At 36.7% G+C, this 16,432-nt stretch overlaps 1 protein-coding gene across 1 annotated transcript in view; it reads right to left on the bottom strand.

Annotated features, from left to right (window-relative positions):
• Positions 1-16,432, bottom strand: part of SLC9A9 (solute carrier family 9 member A9) — a 123,057-nt gene that overhangs the window by 23,778 nt on the left and 82,847 nt on the right. The window contains exons 10-11 of the mRNA XM_057376543.1: positions 6,176-6,289; positions 5,349-5,460 (exon numbers count right to left, since the gene is read on the bottom strand). Of these exons, the coding sequence (XP_057232526.1) occupies positions 5,349-5,460; positions 6,176-6,289 (226 nt within the window). The remainder of the gene's footprint in view (positions 1-5,348; positions 5,461-6,175; positions 6,290-16,432) is intronic.

Here is a 16,432-nt window from a genome sequence, read left to right as displayed (position 1 = left end):
ATGTGATGGAGAAACAGAATTTTCATCTTTTCAGTCCAAACCCARTTCTAAGGGCAGGGGGAATTTTCAGATCATAATCCTGCTTATAAAATACTGAATTGTGCTAACTGAAAGGATGGGATTTAATGCAGCAACTTTGCAAAAGTGGACAATGAAATTATTCTCATATTCACATAATAATACACTTGCTTTATGACCACTGAGTTCTTTGTCTTGAATAATCACAAATTAAGTAGTAATCTGAACTTTATGCAGGTTGAAAAAGAGCTCTACAGCCTKTGTTAAGTAGGACTACTCACAAAGTCAGTAGCAAGAGAAGAAGAGGATTGGCATTAAAATCTCTATCCAAATAAGCTAATAATTTTTTCCTTGAAAATACAGAGTATTTCTTTAAAACGTCTTTAAAATAATGTATTGCTCTGACACTAGTCAGAAAAACCATGATTTAAAAACAATGAAGAGTTTTTCAAATGTGATTTTTAATATCTAAAAGGGGATGTAGAATAAATTTCTGCACTTGGAACATTAGAAAGTTTGTAGAATTATACATTTACAGAGACTGTATAGGCAAGAAATTACAAAGGTGGTGAAAGCAGCTAAATGAGTTAAAAAAAAAAAAAAAGCCCCATAGGTAGTAATAAGGTGACTAAATAGGTCTTCACAGAATGCCATGTTTAAAAATTGAGGAGGAAAAAGCCTGCTGCTGCCTCCAGCCCTCAGGATGCATAGTATAAATAATACTCTATATTTTCCAATGCCTTTCAGTTATCTATTTAAATATACTTTATTGCCTTCTCTAAAAATATTTCACAAAAATAAGCATAGAGTGCAAAGTCATTATATGTGTACAATACACACTGAATACAAAAAGTACTTTGCAAGTATTGAGAGGTTAAATCTAGTAATCAAACCTCTTGTAAGGCACTGATGACATATGCAGAATCATTTAATTAACTGCCAAATGCTGCTATTTTTGGCCTAGAACTCCAAAGCTTTTCAAGATTACATAGCTAGAAAGTGAATTATTTGGTAGAGAAGCTGGGCACTTTATCCAGGGAACAGCACAAAGCCATCTCTGCAAGGAAGAAGCAGACTGGAGTTACACTCTGGAAATAGTCAGTGGCAGCAGSTTCAAAACACTGCAGGCAAACACTGGGCTTGTCCTTGGCTTTGCTTTTGTGTAAACGATGTCTCTGAGGATGCAGATGCTTTACTGTTTTCTTTCAGGGATAAAATATCAGCTCATTTTAAACACGTCTTAAACACTATTGAAATGATCTTTTTTTCAGTGGTTGTAGTGATAATCTGGATGATTAGCCCCACTACATTTCAGGGGAAAACAATGCTGCTTTCCACAATTGCATTACACCTTCAGTTTTTCATCTAGAACACCTAGAACATTGTAAGAGGGGATATACACATATATATTTATATATGCATATATATCGATAGTTAATTAATATGTCTCTACTTCTTGAGCACTGGACTGGCTGTTTCTTCAGTTTAGAAAAATAGTGAGTGAATTAATTGCATTTTTCATTTATAAAAGGCTCAACACAGTCTATAATAGATAATTCAGTTTTAACTAAAGTCATATCTATGGTAAAATAAATAATCATACTAAACATTTGCCTAATTTGAAAATTAAAGCAGCGGGAAGCAGATGAATATACCTGAAATGTAAAGACTTCGTGAGAAGCAAGGAATACTACTATGTATATTTGTATATATATATATGTATATATTTTGCTTTCAAAATACTTTCCAGGTAATAATGCAAATGAAGGAAGGGAATTTTAACAACCTCAGAAAATGCTGAGATACTGAAATAGASTGAAGTTAAGGCATATTAGATTTTCAGGGAAAAATGCCAACAAAGCCCAGAGGAATGATTGGATCTTCAGCTATACCTGGGGACAGTGGTGCATTAGAAGGAAAAACTGATGAATCATTAGCAGAGACTCTCTCCCCTCATCTTTCAGAGATGCTGCACTGGCAGCAGCTCCACATCTGTGCTAATCCTTGGGCTGTATCACAGATTTCCTAACAGATTTTTTTTTAATGCCAGCCATTAGGGAATCATCTTTAAGCAATATTCTCTAATGTGCCAGAGCCTACAAAGAAAACCAGCACAGGGCTAAACCAGAACCCTACAGAACAGAAACCGTGTGCCCTGCAGGGCTGTTTGGCATCCTTCACCTCACTCCCCACAGACACCTCTCCAAACCCAGCCCTCTGAGGAGCCTGTGAGGGCTGGAGTGTTTGCTGTTGGTGCAAAAAGAATCTGCCAGGAAAGGTGGTTTTCTGGGCGTAGATCTGGTGTTTTGATTTCAACCGCAGTTCTCTGCTCTTTTCTTCCTCTCTTTCTTTTCTATTTAGCTGATTTCTTGACATATCTACATCTCTTGGAGAAGTTCACATTGACACTTCCCACCTCCGTGTCTGCATGAGTGTGCAGATGTAAATGCCTGCACAAAGCTGCCTGTACTCTGGCATTTTTTGGTTTAATATTTCATTTACGTTCCTCCTTTTCCGACTCCACKGCTGCTGTAATGCCTTACATTAACAGCAACCACCCCTGTAGCACTGTGTCCCACAAGCCTCTCTATTGCTGATTTAGATGTTGTGGAGAAGAGGAAAGCACAGCAAAAAGCAAACAAAGATGTYGGAAGTGGAAGGTGCAATAAAGTCTAAGATTTTAAAACATTTCTTTTTYACATGAGCAGTCTGCTGGACTGCTCATTTTAGCTGATGTTCAGCCTAATTTGAGAAGCTCAGGTTTAATTAGTCCTTGTATAAAGAACTAATCAAGTTTTCATTTACAATGGGATGTTATCAGGAATCCTGATTAAAAACAGTTATAGAAGTGAATCCACYCTCTGGAATGTATTGGTAGAGGAGTGGCAGAGGTAGATGAAGAATGTGATAAATCAAAATGCTACATAATCCATGGCCAAGCCTAACTCTCCCACCTTCTCTCAAGTGTATTAATACTCATCAAAAAGCAGAACTTAATGACTTCAGAAGAGTTCTTTGCAGAGTAAGGTATAATCAAATGCTAATGAACAGTGTACTTGCTGACCTTAATTGCTTTTCTCAGCAATTTTTCTCAGCAATCACTTTGGTGATTGTGGCAGTAAAACAAGCAGTAAATGTTTGGTGGGTTTGGTAATGATAAGATAGAAAACAAAACTAACTCCAAGTTCATTGTTTTCTACATCTGAATGTGTGATGCTGTGGTGAATGAAGCCCAATTTCCCTGTTATCAACTAGAACCTGATGCTGTACTGGAACAATAAAGGTGGTAAAACACACACTGRGCTGGTGGATGCCTCATCCCTGGAAACACTTGAGGTCAGGTTGGGTTGGGGCTCTGAGCARCCTGATCCAGTTGAAGATGTCCCTGCTCACTGCAGGGGTTTGAACTGGATAACCTTTAAAGGTCCTCTCCAACCCAGATTGTTCTATGAATATTGCTACTGATCTTCTGTACCTAACGTTTTCCTTCAGACTCAAATTCAATGTCTTGTTTACTCATCAGAAACATCTCCTGGCAGTCGTTGTCCTCTCTGTTTATCATCATATAGTGTGATCAATTTACAGCACTAAGAATGCTGTTGGTACTAAGCACAAATCTTGGTGCATCTTAAAAAATATGGTCACACAGAAAATCCATATATCCTGTGTTCTGTGAAGTGTGCAGCTGCTGGCAGCCAGAGAGACAGTCTTTATAATAATAGTTGCAGATTATGCTATTTACTTTATTAAAATATGGAGACATTCTTCTCTGCAAAATAGTTTTTTTTCCTTTGAAAACAGTTAAAAATTACTTTTCTGAGGATTTTAACATTCACATTGTAGAAGCCTGCAATACTACTGTTTYAGTTCTCAGCTGCCAGATTGTCCTGGAAAGCTCCTGTGTGTGAGTTCTCACATTCAGTGGCTGGCTGCAGGCTACTTTCTGCTCCTGTTCTGTGGAGAATGAAATTTGACTSCAGAAAATGAGGATGGAAAAGTTAAAGAACAAGACAGATTTCACAAGTTTTTCCATTCTATAYTTTAGCTGATGAAAACCAAAAGCCAAGATGGAGCCCAGAAAGTAGATACCAACTGATAGGAAGCTATTTTTCATGCAGTTGTCTAGTTGGCCACCTGCTAGGATTCCTAGAGGGATCTGCAGATCCAAGCTAGCCGTGGAACAATTGCAGGGGAGCAGTCGGGCTGAAATGCAGCTCTGCTCGATCTGTCATCATCTCTCACTCCAGTCTCGCTGGAATTAGCTGACATTTTCAGTGGCAGCTTTTAGCAGAAGGATTGAATGGGTAYAGAAATGAACTGCTGTGTGTTCTCGAGAGAGTTGGAATTACACAGGCATAAATGAGGCCCCCTGATGTGGAGTGCTCCTGATGAGGAAGCTTGAAATGCAGCACATTGTATTTCACTTGTTATCGGGCTAAATGGATCGCTGTACATCAAGGCTGTCAATCAAGAACTTTTATCCATAAAWATGTGGAATACATTTTTGTATAAAAAGCCAGAAGATGAAGCAAAAAAGGTGCTGACTTTCTAATTTTAGAAAATTGCATCATCAATAACATTGGGGGATCTGCATTTCTGCCTTTTACCGAAAAGATATTCTTAGCTTAYAAGTGAGTTTTTCCTAACTAGCATYAGAAAGTCAAGTGGAATTATTTCTAGCTTGTGCAAGTAAAAAAAAAATACGGAATCCAGATGAGTTTTAACAGTTCAGGGGATGATGTTYAAATCAGACTAGAACATGGCTCCCTCTTCTGGATTTTTAATTATTTTTTATTGTTCTACAAAGTTAACAAAATGAATAAAACCAAATATCAAGCTGGAGCATGCATGAAAATGTCTGGGGAATGAAAATCTTCTAGTCTCATGTTTCAAAGTAAAACTTTCCTGAAGTTTGGCAATGCAGGCACTAAAGACCATGTCTGATTTGAGTATCAGTAATAACATCATCCAAGTTGCATATTTATTTGTTGCTATGTAAAATACTCTCAGGTATACTACAGGTGCCTCAAACAACATAAAACCATGATATTCCTAAATTGCCATGGAAATATAGAMAGATAGGGGGACAATGGATTGAAAGACAATGGCTTCCTGGGCAGTGGGTTTCCAAAATGTTAAATAGGTCAAGAGCACAGGAARGTTGATGAGAATGCAGCCATTTGCTTCAGTAGCTTTGAAGAGATGACCTTGAGTTTTAAGACAATGAGTTCTTTGTGATAGATGTGGCTTTTTCCAGTGAGAGGTGACTATTTTTGTCAGTCATTAAATGTGAACAGGAAAAATACCAAAAATACCAAAATAGCTCTTACCTGAAAACATCATCATGTGCTGAAAGTTCCTGGGAATCTTTTGTTTTCGACCCAAATTCAAAAGGAAAGAAAGTGGGTATATGTTGCAAGCTCTTGCTACAAAAACTGCCACCTAAAATGTAAGATGTTGAGGAAAATAGTGGACGAACCACTGACAAAACTAGAATTAGCCTAAATATTTCTCTRAAGTTATTTTGAAAGTGCAATTAAAACAAATATATTATCTTTTCTCGTGTTTTAGATGTCATGTCTTTCTGGTTCCAGTAAAACTGTGCTGTGGCAGAGATTTGCCTTCCCCAGACATCCTGGTTTTATATTCATCATAATATAGCCCACTTCAATCACTCTACTACTCATCACATTTGTGTCACATGTGACTTCATCTTCAGCCCTTCAGGAAAATGCCCATCATCAATTGCAGAGATAGCATTGTCTCTCTGAGMAGCAATTTGCAGAGAATAAACGTGCTTTTGGACCTGATTATTACTTCCTTATTTCCTGGCGATTCATAGTGTCTATATCCAGCACTTTTTGTGTTTTCTTCCCTTCTCTCTGGAAATTCTTCAGGTGAGGTTCTTTGTTACTTCTCTGTGGCAGGGGAGCAAACCAGCAACTGTCTAAAGAACGTGTGCTTACATGCATTGGGGCAGTTATTAGGCCATAGATAATGGATGATTGCACTTGGAATTGACAAAAACCTGATTTTTAGTTTTCAAGGAACTGCGTGGTTTTCTTGTTGAATTCTTTTTTTCGCATTGAACATGCATTCTTTTTATATATAAACACACACATGTACAGAGATAACACTTCTTCAAAGCAAAGGATACAARTGCACCAAATATAAAAAGAGGATTGAAGATGTGATTTTGAAATGTAAATAGWGCGAGTCCCATGTAACAGAAGATGACATTCTCAGCCAAAAAATTCATGAACTCGAACAACTTAAATGAGAGAAAAAGAACATAATTATGACTCATATCTGTAACAAACTACTGATTATCCCAGGTTCCCTTGGAATACAGAACTGTTTAGATGAAGGGAACAGAAATTGGTGCTATTTCAAGGGTGKATTTTAAACCCACCTAATTTGCTGTACAGTATACAAGGTGTCTTTAAGCTTTAAAAACCATAGTTGCTTGCATGTTTTTCTCTGATTTGTATATGAAAGCCTGMCATAGAAAACTTGTGAAATACGTAAACAGCAAGTAAGTTATACAAGCTTCAATGAAATGACAAGGAAGCTGAGGGAATTCAACTTCGCTTATTTTTACAAAGGTGAACCTGGGAAGTTGTTCCTGGTTACACAAGTGGCTGTACATAATGGGTATWCTAATGCTAGAGAGAAAAAAATTTYCTWAATGAACTTTTAAGAATCTGKGTCTTTAAAAYAGAGCCCAGTCTTWCTCAYTACCATGAATATTATCCTGKAAATGGAGACTCTTATTGCACTGTATGGGCATCAATATCAATATTCAGTTCAAACCAAACTATTTAAAATATCATTTAAAGGTATAATGGGCTTAAAATACATGCCTAGGGTGGTATTTCTTCTGTGAAAAAACAAGTAAAGCCAAAATACCCGTTTGCCTTGAGGAGATGTTCTTGATTGTACTTGCAACTGATCATATTAAAACTGATAAAATAAATTTTCCTGTTTATCCATATCTAGAACAAAGTCAATCAYTTGCTGCCAAATAGCCACAGAGGAGAGAAAAAGGGAATTTTCACTTYTGAAGTCACTTTTGAGCTCAGGGTTCTATGCCAGCAGATCCTGATGCAGAGTTAGGACCAAAGTTTGTCAGTCTGCAACCAACCATCCATCATAATGTTGCTATGGAGATGTTTTATTCATCCTCAGTGGGCTTATGTATTTTTTGTAATATGTTTGTGCTTCTGAAACTAAATATCCAGTAACAGTTGCTAAAATTTAACAAAGGAAAAATGAGAGCTGTCACAATCATTAAAACAAATTTGAGAGGCAAAATGGCATAAAACCCATTAGTATATGGGAGGATATTTTGGACTMTGTGGCAGCACCATCAGTTATCCCAAACACACATTCCATAGCCCTCATTTTGTGCTGCAATTCTGAACAACATGAAAACAAACACAAAAAATATTTGTATGTAAGTAGTCGTAAATGGTTTAAATTAAATTTAAATGAGAGAAACTAGTTGTCAAAAACTTTATAGTATGGGATCTTGTGACCCACAGAAATTATGATAAATCCTTACATTTCCACTTGGAAGCAAATGTGACCCTATGTCTTTGTGGGAATATTATCTGATGCATTATTTAAAACAATAGAAAAATGTATCAGGAATGCCATTACAGGATCTAGAGCTCTCTAAAATCTGTAACTATGTGAAAATCTTTTGAGGGAAGGATACTGCTATGAGGAGCCCCAATTGCCACCATACTGTAACTGTTATTATGAGATAAAGTGCTCTACAGGTTTTGAAGCTGAATGGTATTTCATTTTTCATTTAGAAAATCTCATTCAAGACTCAAAAAAAATTAAAGTAGATGYACTATTTATTTTAGAAACAGAGATTCTGAAACTAAATTTCCTTCCTTGTATCTTCAAAACTTCGGTTCACATACATTTTTGGAGGAAAACAGATTTTTTCCATATCACTGTTTTTGCTCTATACTTTTTCTCTGCAATCTTACTAAATTCAAGCTTTTACTCTTGCCTGAAGTGCTTTCACGGCATAACTGATTTTAAACTTCTCAGCCGTTGTCTCCCAACAATCTGATCAAGATGCAGTCTTTATGGATTTCTTGTAAATCCAGTTTAGTCCATCTTTTTCATTTCCTATAACTTTACCTCCTTTTGCTCGCTACATGCATCCTGCTTCTTCCTACTTCAAATCTCCAGGCTCATTCCAGTAAAAGGTTGTTAAAGAGAAAAAATCCCTCATTCTTGTCTGGGCATTTCCACTCGACAYGAGCAATACATTCTTCATTTTCTTCCTGGGCGAATGTGTTGTGTCTCACAGCACAGGCCTGGTGTTTTTCTTGACCTGTATTCAGGGGGGATGTAACACTTTGTAGTCCTAAAATCTGTGTCAGATGCATCCAGTGCTGGAATCTTATTGTTGGACATATTTTTTTTCCTGTGAGTTTTTGTTTTGGTGTGATTTGTGTGAGTTTTTATTTTTTGTTTGTTTTTGTTTTGTTTTGTTTTGTTTTGGTGTGGGGTTTTTTTTTTGTGTGTGTGTCTGTCTGAACTATGCTGGGTTTTTCCCCCTTATCTCTAGTTTCTCCATATTTTGATCTTCCTCTATGAGAACACTGCTTGCTTGCTAGAAGATTAAATCCAGACTACTTTTCTTCCTTTGTGTAGAAAAGATCCAGGTGCTATTACAATAGCTAATTTAGAGCAGGCTCCACTCCTTCCTATTTCAGGCACAATCATGATATGGTCTTTTATCAAAGACTCAGCTCCTTAAAATGATAGAACTAGCTTGTGAGCTTCATTCAGAATCTTCTGTGTTCCCCACATAGTCTGCTCTCTCTTTTTAAAAGTCTATCACTCACTCTTATGTTATTCACTGAGTGCACCTTATTTAAATTTTTCACCATGAGTTAAGAAAAAATTAAATAAAACAACTGCTTCAGAACTAGTTATTGTCATGAAAGAAGTGATATCTGAATGCCTTTTCCTGGAACATGACACTTGCAGATAAAACATAAAAATTACCCACTGTTCTCYTGACTTTTCTTTCATGTATTTAAGCATAGTGTTTTATTTAGTGCTCAGCTTCTGTGCTTTGTTCAACAGTAATGCAGAGCCCATGGAGAGATTCCATTTAGCACTTAACTGTCAGTGCTGTGCAGCACAAATCCCTTCAGAGCAAAACAATTTGTTCTAAAGAGATCTTCTGAAAACCATGTTAAGAAACAGCTTCCATAGGAGCATTTTCCCAAATTGTCATGCCTTTCAGTCAGATGTTTCTGTCGTTATTTTCAAGATGAGATGTCAAGACCTTTTGATGAGAGGTAGAAAAACGGGAGGAATAGGCTTTCAAGTGCAATTTAAAAATTCCAGGGTCACCCAAGGAGTAGCACCATACACAGCAGCCTCTGGAGGACATCCTTTCCTGTCTGAGGGGCTGTAAGCCAGCTCCATGCTGTGCTCCATGGGCTGCCTRAATGTCACTCAAACATTTTTAATATTTTGAATATATGTACTTGCAAGTGGGATTACTTTTGTGGGATGAACAAGTTAGGATTAAAGTGCTGGATACTGAGTGTTTGGAAGTATTTTGTCTAGAACCACAAATTTCCTTCCCTTGCCACCCACACAGACAACCAAGCTCTTTATACTCGAAATGATGTTGGCATTAAAGTGCTTATACACCACCATTAGTTTTCCCAAGGCTACCAGRAAACCATTGAATCATACACAGAGCAATAAGACATCTTTTTGTTGTAAAACTAAAACCCCTCATTTGTAATGTGGCATTTCTAACTCTCCACGAAGTCCATAAATCTSCTTRTACTTTTAGTATAAGAGCTGTAATAAATCACCAATGTCAACACATTGCAGAGTAGAGTATTAATTACAAAAACACCAGTTCAGAACTAATCCAGGCACTTGGTTTAGGTGTTTAGCTCAGTGAGTTACTGAAAATGGTATTTGCTTTTCTGTGGTAATTTCCTCTGTAAATAGTGATTATTACAAAAGATTTGTATTAAAATTGACATAATTTTTAGGAATTTAAAACCACATCATTCACTGAATATGCTTCACTTTTCTATTACTCTCAGCTGTTGTAAGTACTAAGAGGGATGTGCAAAAGTTTGGTTTTAAGCTGGAACATTGTTCTGGAAAATGCYGCTTGCAGTTCAGTTCTCACTGGCAGAGGAAGGAATCAGTCCAGGTTATCAGCACCTCCAGCCTTGCTGTGACCACTGAGTTTATCTTGCACCAATGTTTTATTTTAACTCAAGTGAAAAAATGCTTATGATATAAAAACTGTACTAGTTTTACCTTTTCGGTGAGATAAGGAAAGTGTGGTCTCTTTTCCTCTCCTTCCTTTCCTCCACACCCACAGTTAAATTCCAGCCAATTAGAATAATAAACTATGCCAGAATGGCTTTTGCAACTTGATTTATTTTCTAGAACTACTTATATTTTCACTGAGTATTAGAGAGATTTTCTRGGTAAGTAATTAGTGCACCTAGAAGATGGAACACACTAAGTACCAATCTCGTCTGCAATAAAAATAGAATTCCTTAAAGGATCATCAAAAGGAGAAAATGAACATAATCTGTGCCACAGTCCCCTTGTGGCTGTAGAGATGGAAAATGTGCAATTTTCAAATACTGGTAATTTAAAGAACATTTCTCAAGGGAATAAAGTTAGTATGACAGGACTGGGTGAAAGCAGAATGGCAAACAGCATTCTTTCCTCTTGAGGGAATAACATTAGTRTGGAGGTATTGGGTAGAAGCTGAATTACAGCCACAAATTCCTTCYAGCAAAATTTAGTGAATTTTAATCATTGATGGCAATATTGCATTKGTTCACTTGATTTAATATCAGCTGAAGGAATGTCATCCACCTCTTGCAGGTACCTGCAGGCCTTCAGCAGTTGCACTGATTTTGCTAAAAACACGGAAAATGCCTCCTGTCTGGGGGTGCACCCTACAGGGACACATYCTTGCATCACAACAGGGAGTTTCCAGAGTCCAACAGCAGCTAGGAAGCTAGGATGTAAAATTGATTATATTTTTATGAGAGATCTAAAGGTGGCYGAGTTATTAAAAACCCAAGATGTCAATATTATTTGATGGTTATAACTTTTATGATATTTGTATAATGCTATTTAATTAGATCACAGCTATCAAAAATACTCCATRAAGTCAAGGATATTGATAAATTAATAATTGATGAAAATTGCTTTTCCCTAACTCTTTTGAATTAAAATGCAGTGAGAGTTCAARCTACCATAATTTTCCTGAGATTATAGAAGCCTTTATTATAGCCTAATTGCTTTATTTAATTTCTTTCCTGATTAGAGATTTCAAAATTGGAAAAAGGTTTGGATTTTAACCTCTTGCTTGAAATCTTACCCAGCTATAATGAATCTTCACAGCATAGTGATATAGTGCTCATTTCTGAATAACATGCTTAGATGAAAGAATCAGSAAAAGTGACTCAAATTSAAGATAAAATATCAACTGTTTATGSTGCTAATTTTGATATGCAAGCGTATCTAACTCTAAACTTATAAATACTAGCAGAGAGAAATTCATACAAATCTTTAATGTCCTGGGGAAAAATTCTGGCCTTTTTTATCAGGAGGCTKTGCTACTGAATTAAATGAATTTCACCCCAACAGATTTATCGAAAGCACACAATAACTTCATATTTCCCTATAGAGTTTGGAGGTTTAAAGGATTCATAAGGCCTGAGGAAGAACTGGAAAGGAAAAAGATATAAAAAATCAGTAGCACCAAGGGGAAGGAAAGGCCAGCAATATTCTGCATTTCCACGTTATAACTTACTCTTTCTGGTGTAATCTGTGCACTGTCACCAAAGTTCAGCTTGGGAGAAGCTGGATGAACCACTGGCAAGGAATACACTTGTGACTAGCAAACAGCAAAGCAAARGTGTTGGCCTCAGATATAAAGGCAAATCCTACTATTAAAATTATTATAGGTCTTGAGTGGCTTTACTTAAAAAAAGAAATTTAAAACCAAACTGCTGAAAATTAGGCAGCCAAATAAGAATTTAGCATTTAAATTAAATGTTGCCTTCAGTCAAATTTGGATCTAGCTCTAGATCATTAGTCTTGCCAAATTGCCTAGGAAAGGGCATTTCTGCAAAGTTGTTTTTTTTTTTTCAAACATGACTCAGTTTGTAAGAGGGGGAATCTTATGAGATCTCTGTCTCCTTTTCCTGCAGCACAATCAAGTTTTGCTATTATACTTCACCTTGAATTGTACTAAAAGTATCCCCAGAATGGCACCTGAATGGAAGGTGTCACCAAAAGAGGGAGATGGCTCTGTTGCTTCTACAGCTTGTCAGCCAAGTTCTTTGGTTCACAAAGTAGAAACAACCATTGTCAAAGTGCTTATTTATCTTAAATTCCTGAACCGAGATGTTGCAGGCACAAAGGAAGGAGTACCCCAGTGCTCTGTTATACCAAGATTATGTGCTCAGGGATTCCTGCAGTWCAAACTCACTAAGTTTATTTTAGGAGGACTATTTTTTGTGAGGATTAAGGAAGGTTTCTGCTCCAGATGGGGTGTAATAGAGTGCAGCTGGAAAGATTTTGAAGGGATAAAAAGAACATTTGACTGGTCAGCGAATAGTGACTGTTCTAGAATAACTGTGTTCAGGATGAATTTGGGAATTTTTGGGAACACTGATCCCTCTTCCATTTCCTGATAGAGGTAAAGATGGTAGTGGAAAATGAAAAGGCTGTTAACAGCCTGTGCTGTCCAGGATTAAGTATTCTTATGAAGCTGAAATCAGGGAATGCTYTTGCTCTGAACAGTGTTGAATAGTATGAGATCCGGATGATATTAAGTTCCTTTTATTATTATTAAAGACCTTTTATTGATGAGTCAACTTTTAACATTTCCTTGGCAGAATGCCACCCTGGAGTTAAACTGGGCAGAATTATTTGCAATTACTTTGCAATTCTAGTATCAGTATCTGAAGTAGGATACTGAATTAATATGTTCACTGATCTGCTCTTACATGTTTATAGGTGGGAATTTGGGGAATTCTTTTGTTTCATTTCTACAGTCATCTTTAAACAGCTTCCCTGCCTTCTGATGTAGGCTGCTATTCAAGATTTGATGATTCATTTGGACAAAAAGAGTGAGAAATGTGAATAGAAACTGTGTTCTGTATGTCACAGKTTTTTTTCCTAAGTATTAGAGTACATGACTTTTCTCACCTAACAGTCTTTTACCCTTAAAGCTGTAATCTAGAGTGCTCTATGACATGTGATAAATGAGACATAATGTGAGTCCAGCTGAAACAGAATAGAAGCTGCTGAACTGTTGGAAAAAGCATTGCRAAGATTCCCAGTGTTTTCAGGTCTGCTAAATTACTTGAGATCTCATTGGTGATGTTTTACCAATATTACCAAAGGGGAAAAAGAAGACACAGTAAAACAAGCAGAAATGAAAAATCCTAAACTAAGAAACATCTTCAACTGTACTTAAATCTGAGAGCTCAGGAGACTATTTCAGATAAAATTTAGACTCTGTAGTGAAAAGACATTAATGCACCTTAAAAATATCTTCTGTAATAATCTTTGGGAAAGCAGAAGGTGGGTGAACTAGAGATGTATCATTGGGCACCTCAGAGAAAGGTTTTTTCAAGAAAAATGTTAGTAACTACATGAGTGTGTGCTTCTGAGGCTGCTGAATGACTGCTTGGAATTGTCAAACACTCTTAATTCTTCTCATGCTCACTGGAGGAATAGAGTAGTTAATACCCACCTTAATTTGTGTGACTGAAGCAGACTTAAAAGTCAAAAGCTTGAAAAAGATCCTCAAACTTGCATCCTGTTTCATTATTGTAGGTTAATGAAAGCTTACAGGTACCAAAATATGTGCAGAGCTAGGGCACTTATTTGAATCCTAATCATGATTTAGACATTTAAAAAATGAAAAATTTTGGCAAAGGGCTTTTTAGCCCTTAATTATGTGCACAGACGGTATCATGAGGAAGAGATGAGCTTTAGTCAGCTGTTCAGTATGTCTTGCACTGTGCTACCATTTGGTACAAATGTCTCTTGAAGGTAGAAAATCCATAAATCATGCAATGGAAACACAGCTGTGCATCACTAGAAAGACAGGATGCTGGCAAGGACTTTAGACAATTATAATGCYTTATTTACATGTATTTATGTTCTTCTTGCAGCTTATTGTATGAGAATTCTAGTGTTAGCCACATACTACGAAAAGTTTTGACCATAACTTTTGTGCAACTCTTACAGCTGATAGGGAATTTTGCAGATGATAACCCTTGAAACAGGATTGTAAGGAATCAAGAGTCATGCAAGAATCATGTAAGTTAAAAAGGAGAAACATCTAAAATCTATTTCAGACTGCMAGAATGGATCTTTGTCAGCAGCAGTTTGGTGTTGTCAGGAATTGCACRACAGCTCAGATTCCTTAAGGCCTTCCATTGCTCTTTGGGCAGGGCAAAAGCATTGCTATTTAAAAAAGTATAAATTAAAAAGCAGCAAAGCTCCCAAACCACGTAGATGTCTTTGAGTGAGGTCAGTCCCAGTTTGCACCAGAACACTCAGTGCTCTGTAAAGATCCCAGTGCAGCCTCTCCAGCCCCTCCAGAAATAGCATCTTAATTGTGTTTCCAAACACAGTCCTCACAGGAAGAGCAATTATGAACACGGTGACACATACTCATGCAAGTGTAAGGCAACACAGGGTTCTAATTAAGGAACCCATTACTAATACCCTCAACATTAAAAACTRTTTTAACCTATATGCTGGATAATTTTACTGCATTCCAATTTAGCAGTATGATGTACTATGCACAGAAATACAAAGCAGACAGTTTTTTCCTAGAGATTTATTCYGTAACTGGAGAATTTATTGATAAATCCTGTACTAAAATCATCTAACACAATAATATGAAGTGTCAGTGTTTCCAAGTTAGAGAAAATCATTACCCTCAGGACATAACTGTATTTTAAGTAAGTGACTGAGCGTTTTTACCTCTGTTATCATTATATATATTTAGAACCTGCTCATTTATAGCAGAAGCCAAATGTTATTCAAGTCAAGGATGTTTGGTTCATTATACAAAACTCTACTAAATTAGTTTACCTGAATGAGAAAGGGATTAAGAAAGATTTAAAAGAAGAATCYTACCTTTATTTTTTATCCTAGTCATAAATTCTCAGGTGGGGGACCTGTGACCGACTATATGTTTGAGGGAATTGTTATAATTGTCAACTTTTACAAATCATGACATTGTATTAAATTATACTTCCAACTAAAGTTAACCACATTTTCTCTAATTATGGGATATTAAAGTGCACCCTGCTCTRTTTCAAGCACTATGTGTTGCTGATGTGAGAATATGTTCTAGCATAGGATTAGATTGATTTTGGTTTCCTTTTTCTCTTTCTGCATTCTACATTTGCTGCAATGAGGAGRGTGGCAATAATTCAGGTGGACTTGAATTCACAGGCTACATGCTCAGAGGGAATTCTCTTCACAAAACTAATGTGCTTTACACGAGTAGGGCACGAGGCTGGATATTTGCTTGGTTGCAGGCTTAAAAACTAGGAATAAGTGCTAACTACACAAAGAAGGGAGAAATATTTCAGAGGTCACTGGTCAAGCCTCTGGTGAGAGGATGGACAGTGGCCCAGTAACGACCTGCAGAGTTCTACAAAGCAGCTTTTGGTTTCTGCAGTCGCTTGCAGAGCCCTGTGCAGCTGGACTCCACTGCACAGAGAAAGACCTATGAGAGCCTCATTTGTGATGCAGGGCAGTTTCAAACAAACTACAGCACGTGTCTCACTTTGGAATTTCCTTACACATTTCTCCATATGCCAATTAGATTTTGGCCTATGGCTGATAGTTCCAGTTGTTACATGTTAGCTAACTGCTGGCATGTGATACTGTGCTGCAACAAGTAAACTATAACCTTAACAATCTAAGACCTTTATTAATATTTGAAGAAAATGTTTAATGTTTAAACAGATTGTAAAAACTTTAATGAAGCCATTTGGAAACTACTTTGCATATGGCATTATGTTCCTTAGCCTACCAGCACCAAAAATGACATAATTTTTCAACAAGATGAGCTTCTCTGTAGAAAAACTGCTTCATTACAGTTCTGGGTTACTTCAGAGTGTGAATCACATTTGAGCAAGTTATTTTCCAGTTTCTGTGCTTAAACAAAAGGAAAGAAAATGTTTTTTCTTTGNTTTTTTTTTTTTTTTTTTTTTTTTTTTTTTTTTTTTTTAGGAGAATTTCTCTTCTTCATAGGTTGAAAGTACTTTTTTAAAATTGTGTGTGTGTTTAAGATACTAGAATAGGATATTCTTCATAAAATGCTGATGACAGAGGGACA

Source organism: Malurus melanocephalus, unplaced genomic scaffold, assembly GCF_030028575.1.
Source record: "Malurus melanocephalus ecotype Western Australia unplaced genomic scaffold, MMel_1.1 scaffold_281, whole genome shotgun sequence".
Lineage (NCBI taxonomy): Eukaryota > Metazoa > Chordata > Aves > Passeriformes > Maluridae > Malurus > Malurus melanocephalus.
The sequence above is the reverse complement of the archived record's forward strand: the minus strand, read 5'-3'. Positions and strand labels throughout refer to the sequence as shown.